This window comes from Arachis stenosperma, chromosome 2, assembly GCF_014773155.1.
Source record: "Arachis stenosperma cultivar V10309 chromosome 2, arast.V10309.gnm1.PFL2, whole genome shotgun sequence".
NCBI classification, from domain to species: Eukaryota; Viridiplantae; Streptophyta; class Magnoliopsida; order Fabales; family Fabaceae; genus Arachis; species Arachis stenosperma.
Window position 1 is genome coordinate 92934174 of NC_080378.1, and position 10756 is coordinate 92944929.

The 10756-nt window shown below is 33.5% G+C and overlaps 1 protein-coding gene across 1 annotated transcript; it reads left to right on the forward strand.

The window, feature by feature from the left end:
- The first annotated feature begins 1831 nt into the window (after positions 1-1831).
- Positions 1832-6902, forward strand: LOC130961730 (mitochondrial dicarboxylate/tricarboxylate transporter DTC-like). The gene is made up of 6 exons (XM_057887723.1): positions 1832-2018; positions 2097-2183; positions 2439-2500; positions 2618-2979; positions 3707-3865; positions 5776-6902. Exons 1-6 carry the CDS (start codon positions 1923-1925, stop codon positions 5910-5912), a joined length of 903 nt encoding a protein of 300 aa, XP_057743706.1. The 5' UTR covers positions 1832-1922; the 3' UTR covers positions 5913-6902.
- The last annotated feature ends 3854 nt before the right edge of the window (positions 6903-10756 follow it).

The window sequence follows — 10756 nt, forward strand, 5'->3', positions numbered from 1 at the left end:
GTACCATATCTTAGTGCCATTGGCGCACTAATGTATCTTGCTAATAATACACGACCTGATATATCATTTGCTGTGAATTTACTAGTAAGATATAGTTCCTCTCCAATCAGAAGACATTGGAGTGGAATCAAACAGATCTTTCGATATCTTCATGGAACGGTTGATATGAGATTGTTTTATCCCTATGGATCTAAGTCACAATTAGTTGGCTATGCAGATGCTAGATATTTGTCTGATCCACATAAAGGGAGATCTCAAATAGGATACCTATTCACATATGGTGGTACAGCTATATCATGGAGGTCCATGAAACAGACGATTGCAGCAACATCCTCTAATCATGCTGAAATACTAGCGATACATGAAGCTAGTCGTGAGTGTTTTTGGCTGAAGAGTGTGATCCAATATATTCCGTCATCATGTGGACTGATTGATCAGAAGATAGCTCCAACTGTCCTGTTTGAAGATAATACATCATGTATTGCTCAACTTAAAGGTGGATATATCAAAAGTGATAGAACAAAGCATATTTCTCCCAAATTCTTCTTCACTCATGATCTTCAAAATCAAGGGACAATTGATGTCCAACAGATCCGCTCAAGTGATATTCTGGCAGATTTATTCACAAAGTCACTCTCAAAATCTTCTTTTGAAAGATTGGTACATCAGATTGGAATGCGCCGATTTCGAGATATAAAATAATATCGGCAAGATGAGGAGACTGTACTCTTTTTTCCTTGGTCAGGTTTTTTTCCATTGGGTTTTTCTTGACAAGGTTTTTAATGAGGCAGTCCCCATCACTAAAGGATATTGTACTCCTTTTCCTTCACTAAGGTTTTTTTTCACTGGATTTTTCTTTAGTAAGGTTTTAACGAGGCAATAATTCTAAATGGTCATCTAAGAGGGAGTGTTGTGATAAGATCAATTAGGTGGATGCCCATTTATGATGGGCGGTTGAATATTCTCAAAGAAAAATGTATTTAATAGGGTTTGAAAAAGGAAACCTTATACATGTATAAATAGGAGGTTAAACCTCTTTTGATTATACACACAAAAGTAATAAGACACCTTTCTCTTTCTCTTTTTCTAATGGATTTGGTTGGATTCTCTAAAGTTTGAATTTTATTTTAGAGAGTAAAGTGTGATCTCTCACCATTGATTTTAGAGAGTAAAGTGTGCTCAGATAACACCCTTCCTGCCATGTTGGATGATGGGTAAACGACGCGTTTATCCTTGGCACCCAAAAAGTCAGAAATATCGTCGTTTTGTATATAAAGAGAGAAGAAACAATGGAGACCCAAAATAAAGTATTCATCTTTTTCTCTACCTCTACTATTCTTCATTTCTAACTTGTTTGGATAGCAAAGGTAAACGATGTCGTTTACTCATCATCTAGCGTGGCAGGGAAGGTGCAATATCAGCACTTCGTTTACCTAGTCATCGTCGGAAAGAATTGAGGGACTATATTGGTGCCTAAACTTAAATCTAGAGGACCAATATGGGTAATTTTAAATTTCAGGGACTAAAATGAGTAATCGCGTGAATCTTAGGGACTAAAATTGGGATTTATTCAGATCCAAATTCTTCTCTAATTATATTTCTTTGTTTTATTTGTTCCTTTTTTTTATTTATTTATTTAGTTATTTTATAACAGTAAACATTAATTTGACATATTTTGTATAAGTAATTTTTATTAAAAATAAATTTTTAAAATTTTTACTTTTGGGAAAAAAAATTATCAGGCCAGGCCAGCCTCAATAGGGGCATCCCAACGGTGTGTTGGAAACGGGTATAATAGACAATACACACTCTCTCTCCATGCTAATTCTCAGTTCAGTTCAGTGAGTAGTAGTTATTCTTTTTCTCCATTGATCCGTTACTCCTCTGAAGTCTGAACTCTCTCAGTACTACCTCGCCCATCAATGGAGATTGAGACGAAGATAAATTATATGGACCCTGTTAAAATCGCCCTCAACTTGCTCTGCGTTTCCCTCCTTCAACCAATGGATATGATCAAGGTTCTAATCTAAATTCCTTCTGCCTTTCTTTTTTTTTTTTGGGTTGATTTAATGTACGATCCTCTGATTATGGTGTAGGTGAGGATGCAACTAGGTCAAGGATCAGGTGCGCAGATCGCATCCAACATTCTCAAAACAGAAGGGGGTTATGCCGCCTTTTATAGGGTATTTCTCATTTCCTTTCATCACAATCATTTTTATTCGAATGTCATGCCGTTCCCAATCTGCATTTGAACATGTGTGTTATGAGTTATTACTATGGCTCATATTATTGTTACTATTATTGTTACTTTTAGCTGTTGCTCATTTTGGTCCAACTTTAACGTTCATTTCTTATTATTAGTTAAAATAATCACATCATCTAGGTGAACAATACCCTATCCTTTGTTCTCTCAGTGTCTAACTTGATTCTTAACATAGGGTCTATCTGCTACACTAGTCCGGCTGCCTCTGCATAGAGCTGTTAAATTTGGATCATATTCGTGAGTTTTTGTCATTCTTAACAATATTTGCTTTCTATCCTTTGGTCTCACTACTTGTATGCTTATGACGGAATTGCACCGTGTTCTTTATCACGGTGGTTTTTAATTGCTTTCTAGAATTATAGCAACTGCAGTAACCGAGGATAATGATCGCAAACCCTTATCACTTCGCCAGAAAGTTATGATTACCTCAACTGCTGTAACAATGGGATGGGCTTTTAGTATCCCAACACAGCTGGCACAAGTTCGTATGCAAGCTGATGCAACTTTTCCCACCTCTCAGCGCCGAAATTACACGAATGTCTTCAATGCGCTTCATCGTGTTATTGCAGATGAAGGGGTTCAGGTGCTTTGGAGAGGTTCTGTGGCAGAAATAGCAAGGCAGTCCGCACTAATTACAGGGCTTATTTCTGGTTATCCTCCGAGTTTTAGGTACTTGAAGAATTCCCTTGGTTTTGGAGAGACCACTAGTGCGATTGGTAAGTAAAAATTTTATTGGTGTTGAATAATTTTATTTGACTAATGCTATTTCTCTCAAGAAGACTCTTGAGTAGTTAAAATGGTGTTACTCATTTTATTTTAACATATTGGTGGCATTAGTTTTGTGGACTGTCATTTCATATCATAACAGTGAAATCAAAAGAAAAAAAAATTGTACAATATTAGAGGGGCATTATGCAGAACAATTCTAGTTTAAAACTAGGACCAAGATAACACAAGCCAACTTTGACTGTATTGAACTGAAATGATAAACCTAAGCTCATATAAAGAGAAATTATCTTAGAGTAAACATTCACACAATATCCTCAGCGGACAAATCAGTCCCAACAATTTTTTTTTTCTTTTTGATAAATTCACACCCAAAACCACCCAACAGGATCTAATGTGTTTGACTTAAACAGCTATGTGACATTACATGGAACTTTGGTAAGTTTTGCCCTTTTGTCATAAGCAGCAGCAGGCATGTGAAAAATTCTCTATTGAAATGCCAAATATTTATCCTGACTGTTTTTGCTATGAGTTATGTTAGACACTTGGATTGACATAGTGTTGGTTACACTCCGTTTGTTATTAGATAAGTGTAAGTTGAGTCCACATGTCTATCTAAGTATGGTTGAGATGTGAGTTGTCATATATCTCATAAGAAGTTAGTGCATCAATCATTTTAATTTCTTTGCCACTGATATCACTTCTTTCTTTATATAGGTGCCGGTGTTATTTCTTCTTTCATCGGATGCGCTTTAAGTTTGCCATTTGACTACGTTAGGACCCAGCTTCAGACTATGCAACTTGAAAACAGGAGGACTTCCTATGTTTTACTCCGGGTTCCATTTCTACTATTTCAGATTTGCTGCTCTGACGATGGTACTGCTTTTTATCTCATGTCCACTCTGCACTGATCATTTTAATTATTTTGCCATGGGTTGTTTGTTAGTTTTTACTTATTTTCTTTTAAACTTCAAAGATTTTCTCAAAGTTCAGTTTTAGGTGCTTTCTATCGTAAGGTATTGAAGGGATTTAAAATGAGTTAATAATCAAAATCGTCCATGAAAGATACCTCGATCTCTATTTTCGTCACCGAAAGATAAAATTAATCAAATTCGTCCCCAAAAGATAACCAACCTGGTCGCATTAGTGTTTCCGTCATCTCTTGCGCTGAGGTGGCTAATGCTTCTGACATGGCCTGTTAACTGCCAATGCGGCACTCGCTTAGTGTACCCTCTTGTTGCTGATAAGATAAGTTTATTAGATCAATTCAAATTAGTCCCTAAGTCCATGAACCCTAATCTCAAATTTAATGATTGGTTGCCTTGATACTTTCGTCCCTCTTCCTCTCACTTCCATCTCCCCTCTTCCTCTCATTTCGATCGCTGCTCTTGGAGTAATTAATTCAAACTATAGCTATATTAATTCCAACTTTAACCCAGAAAAACCACTTGAAGCAGATGGAAAAATCTGAGCCAGTTCCCCACAAGGTACTTGATGAGCAGGGTTACAACCATTATTCTCGGTTATTTCTGATGCTTTGGACCTAACAGATACAAATGATCCTTGACATTGATATGATGATGGTTGGCAAAATTGACTTGCGCTAGGTTTGGGTCCAGGGATCTCAATCTCTCCTCTAGCCATAACCGAAAAGTCCTTGTTAAGGACCCCTTGTTCTGAACCAAAAGCATGACGCGCATAGTTCTTGTGAGAGTCCCTAAGTACTTGATTGGAATTGCTTCTTTTGTCCAACAAAGAGAGGTTATTTAAGGGAGGGATTTCATACATAGTGACTCCAAAGAGTTCATGTATGAAATCAGAACCATAGTCATGTGGCAAAGATTCATCCATTCCATAATTCAACCAATGTATCAAGTCTTCGTCTTCAGCAGATGGAGCCGGCATTCTAATCAGAACCAGTAGCATCATGGAATCCATGAATTCTACTTTGGGCGACGGCTACAATGCAGACGACGTCGATGCGCAGGCGATGGCGGCGTTGAAGGCGTAGGCAGTGACACGGGCGGCAGCATGGACAACCTGGGAACATGGAATCTGCTACAGAGGTGAGGTTCGATTCCTTTGGATTTGGGATTAGGGTTCATGGATTTAGGGACTGATTTGAGTTGATCAAATAAACTTATCTTATCAGCAACAGGAGGGTACACTAAGCGAGTGCCACGTTGGCAATTAACAGGTCATGTCAGCGAGCGTTAGCCACCTCAGCGCAGGAGATGACGGAAGGACTAACGCGATCAGGTTGGTTATCTTTCGGGGACGAATTTGATTAATTTTATTTTTTGATGACAAAAATGGAAATTGAAGTATCTTTCAGGACGATTTTGACTATTAACTCGATTTAAAATCTTGACTATTAACTCGATTTAAAATCTTAGTTTTCTGTATTCTATATTAGTTTTATTTTCTTTAATTTTCTTCTCAAATTTAGAATTTGGATGTTCGGACGAAGATGAAATGGCTAATAAGGTTCTTAATACTTTGATCTTTAGATGGGATGTTTTGATTTTTAAAATGGGGGACTATTATTGTAGGCAGATCTTCGTGTTAAATTTATAGAGAGGGAAGATTATACTTTTATTCCCCCTAAAACATTAGGTGTGTTCATTATTTATTTCATATTGTATATCGTCTCATGATATAAGGTAGCCTGATGCACATTTGGCCAGTTTTAGTAGCTCATCAGTTTTATTATTAGATAAAGTGCATTGGATTAAGTTAAATTCTTATTGTAGTGACAACTAATAGTTTATTGTCCGATTATCCAGATTTCATGGTTTATCACGAAACAGCTTCGTCGTTTGGATGCATCAATCAGTGGAAAAAAGATTACAATAAAAGCTCGTTGAAGCGACGTTTGAGTTTGAGGTGGTTGTTAGTTAATGCTGAGTTCATGCATTTTTAGCATTTGATAATTTGCTCAGGAGCTCTGAGCCTAATTGATTGACTTCCAATTCCAACCTTATTTTGATGGTGTGCATTCACACCTGACGCTAATAGTTCAACAACCAAGATTATAAACCAATTCATAGGGCTGCACATGGATCGGATAATATCCGCATATCCGCGGTAATTATCCGCATCCGATCCGAATTTTGCGGATATGATCTGATCCGCAGAGTCATCGGATCGGATTGGATCCGATCCGCACTATGGTCGGATCGGATTGCGGATTCGGCAGTGATATCCGCAGATCCGATCCGCAAATCCGCATATCCGCACATCACATATAAATAGCATAGTTTAAGACAGTAAACCCTAATGTGATATGAATTTTAGTATATTATTTTATGAATTTTATGATATTTTGTTTTTAATTTTTTATGTTGTACTTCAACTTAGAATAAGTAAACTTAAATCTTGTGTTATTATTTTGTTTTTGTTATTCAAAAGAACTATTATTGATAATATTCTAGGAGTAAATAGGCTTAAATAGATAAAAAATGAATTTTCTGGATATTTTTTTTGTAAAAAAGCCAAACAAAATCTTAAAATAAAATTTTTTTAATTATGCGGATATACCCGATATCCGATCCGATCCGATCCGCAAGTATGCGGATCGGATCGGATCGGATCCGGCCTAAAAAATTGCGGATATCGTATCCGATCCGATCCGATGAATGCAGTGCGGATCGGATAGAATTTTAGGCCATATCCGATCCGATCCGATCCGTGTGCAGCCCTACCAATTCATGCAGTGACTTTGTGAATCATAATTACTTACTAGAATACTAAGCTCTATTTGGAACTAAGTTTTTTTTTTGAGTAAACAGACAGATAGGCCGTAATGACATCATTTGCACTCTATCTAGTAGAATAAGATTTAGGCCGCCCTGGGTAAATAACTTAAATAAGTTCTTTTGGAAAAAGAACTTAAATCATAAGTACTTTTATTAATAGCAGCTTATAAATAAGTTATTTTGTGTTTGGATTTTTAGTTATAAAAGTACTTATTTTAAAATTGTAGCGTTTGGATAAATAATTCAAAAAATAATTTAAAAAAAAAAGAATGAATATTAAAATAACGATAATAACAAATATTTTCTAATATTGAATATTGATTTTACATAACTTAATCATTAATATTGTGTATGATATGGTAGGTGAAAATAAAAAATAAATATAAAATGTGTGTCAATGTATATTTTATTGCTATTTTTTATTTTTTTACTCCTATTAGAACTCCCTTCTCCTTTATTGAGGTCAAGAACTTGCTATAATTAACTATGAAAATAATAGCAAGCTATAAAATCATATGTGAAAAAAATAAAATTAAAACTGAAATTTCATACCACAGTTAAATACAAATTTAATAATAAAAAATAGAGTGATAAAATGATAAAAAAAATACTTAGAAGGAATATGTGTAGTAGGTTGTTCAGATACAAAATTGTCTGAAAATAGTGATGGGGGATCAATACTTCCATCAGATGAAACATTACGTGATGGTGGAATGATGGTGGAAGGTCAGTGCTTCTAGCAGACCTTGCGTGAAAATGGTGGTGGATGGTCAATATTTTTCACAGAGTCAAAAAGAAAAGTAAATTTTTTTTGTTTTGAAATTAATTTTTTTTAAGTAAGTGGTAGAATGATTTATCGAAAAGGAGAGAAGTCATCTATTTCTACTTTTTCGAAAAGCTGAAAATTAATTTTTCCGAAAGTTAAAAGCTTTTTTAAAATGGTGTCAAACACACAGATCGTAACTTTTCATAATCCAAAAGTCAGAAAAAGTAGCTTCTACTCCTTCTCAAACGGGCTCTTAATTGTTGTTGTTGTATATATGTATTTTGTTGGATTTATCTTTAGTGGACTTGAAATTGTTTAAATTTTTTACTAAATTGTGTCTGGTGTTGAATTGATTATATTGTACATATTGTATAGTCTTTCATCTTTTTCCTTTTTATTGATATCTTTATTAATATAGTTTGTGAAAAATATAAACTAAATGAAAACCAAACACCCAAGAAGAAAATCTACGTAGGAAGATAACAAATGTTTTTAAAAAAGTACTTGAAAATATTTAAATATTTTCTGTTTAACATGAAAATGAATTTAGAGTTTTGTTACACATACAAGCATTTTGACATACAAGTTCATATAAGTTAATCCTAATCCAAAAAAATTCACTTACATAATGTGCACGTGAAATCACGCCGTTCTTTCTCCAATGTTTGTATCCTGCGTTTCTCCTTCTCCTCTTCTTTCTTCTTCTTCTCTTTCTTCTTTGCGTTTCTCCTCCTTTTTCCTCGCATGTTTTATCTTCATCGTTGTTCTTTTTATTACTGTTGTTGCTACTATTTTTTTCCTTTCTCTTTCTATTGATTTTGCAACATTATGTATTTTTTTTTTCTTTGTTTAATTTTTTTATCCCAAGAAGAATTATAAAAATATGAAATAAGAAGAGGATGAAGAAGTAGCTGCAGAAGATGAAGAGGAAGAAGATGAAAAGTTTTGAATTATGTAGAACTTATCAGAATAAAAATACACAGAAATATTTTCAAAATACATCGCAAGATTTCCAAAATACACCAAAACAAGAATGGAACAGATTCATCACAATAATAATTCAGATTCAGAATTACTATATGAAAATTTTGCTACAAATGCATAAAAATATTTTCTTCAATACATTTTTCTTCTTTTTTTTTTCTTATTTCTTTTTTTTTCTTTTAGTTGAATGAATGCGGGTTCATCCTCTTCCAACTAATTTTACTGCATTATGTGTTTCTTCTTTTTTTTGTTTGATTTTTTTATTTTTATTCTTATTAAGAGAGTAAAATAAGAAGAAACTTGAGAAGGTAAAACAAGAAGAAAAAGATGAATAAGAAAAAAAAGAGATGATAATGATGATGATGAAAAAGAAGAAGCAGTAGCAGAGTATGAGGAGGAGGAAAAGGAAGAGTTTTGAATTATGTAGAACTTATCAGAATAAAAATGCACCGAAATATTTTCAAAATACACCGAAAATTTTCCAAAATACACCGAAACAAAATGGAACAAATTCATCACAATAACAGTTCAGATTTAGAACTCCTACATCAAAATTTTGCTACAAATGCACAAAAATATTTTCTTTAATGCATTTTTTTTCTTTCTTTTAGTTAAATGAACGTAAGTTCATATTTTTCCAAGTAATTTTATAGCATTATGTGTTTCTTCTTCTTCTTCTTTGTTTGATTTCTTTTGTTTTTATTCTTGTTAAGAGAGTAAAACAAGAAGAAACCTGAGAAGGTAAAACAAGAAGATAAAGATGAATAAGAAAAAAAAATGATGATGATGATGAAAAAGAGGAAAAAGTAGCCGCAGAAGATGAAGAGGAGGAAGAGGAAGAGTTTTGAATTATACAGAACTTATCACAATAAAAATACACCGAAATAATTTCAAAATATACTGAAAGTTTTCCAAAATACACTGAAATGAGAATGGAATAGATTCATCACAATAACAATTTAGATTCAAAACTCTTACGCCGAATTTTTGCTACAAATGCGTAAAAATATTTTCTTTAATATATTTTTTTTCCCTTATTTCTTTCTTTTTTTAGTTGAATGAATGTAGGTTCATTCTCTTCCAACTAATCTTATAGTATTATGTGTTTTTCTTCTTCTTTGTTTGATTTTTTTGTTTTTATTCTTGTTAAGAGAGTAACAAGAGAAACTTGACGAGGTAAAACAAGAAAAAAAAGATGAATAAGGAAAAAAAAGATGATGATGATAATGAAAAAGAAGAAGAAGCAGCACCAGAAGATGAGGAGAAGGAAGAGAAAGAATTTTAAATTATGCAGAACTTATCAGAATAAAAATATATTGAAATATTTTCAAAATACACCACAATATTTTCAAAAATACACCACAAGTTTTTCAAAATACACCGAAACGAGAATGGAACGGATTCATCACAATAACAATTCAGATTCAAAACTCGTACATCAAAATTTTGTTACAAATACACAAAAATATTTTCTTTAATTTTAAATCAAGCAATGTCATCGATATGGCAAAAATTCTACGATAATGATAACGGTGATATATATAAGAAAAGAAGACGACGATGACTATAACGATGATGATCATGATGATGAAGATGATGGAGGAGAAGGAGAAGGAGAAAAAGGAAGGAGGAGAAGAAATTCCAATGAAAAAAAAGTATTAAACTACTCTTCCACCTTAGCGCATGACAACAATAAAGAAGTCTCGTGACCCACAAATTCAGCCCAACAGAATACATAAATTCAATTACAATTTCAGATTTTATTATCTTATCTTATATTTTCTTTATCTTATGTTTAGTTGTTCTTGTCTTATCTTTATTTGCTTTTATCTTTCTTAAACCAATGCTCTATATATATTTAGTTTTACCTCCATATTTACAATTCAATTCAATCAATTAACAATCAATAAAAGTTTGCATTCTTTTCTTTTCTTATTCTTTCACAATTTTATCATGGTATTAGAAGCCTTGGTATCCTCTTTGAAAAGGATACATAAACTATCATCTTTCCGATGAAAAATTACCCTACTTCTTTTTCAACCTCCTCCCACAATGAATAATCAATCTTCTAATTTATGTCAGAATTCAACCAATCTCTATTATATCCATCCAAGTAAAAATCCAACATCAGTCTTGGTTATCCCTATTCTAACAAGAAACAACTATCATTCATGGAATAGTCACTACGTGCCCTCTCTTATTGCGCTCTACGCGCCCTCTTTTATTGCGCTCTATGTGCCCTCTGAATACCACTCTTAT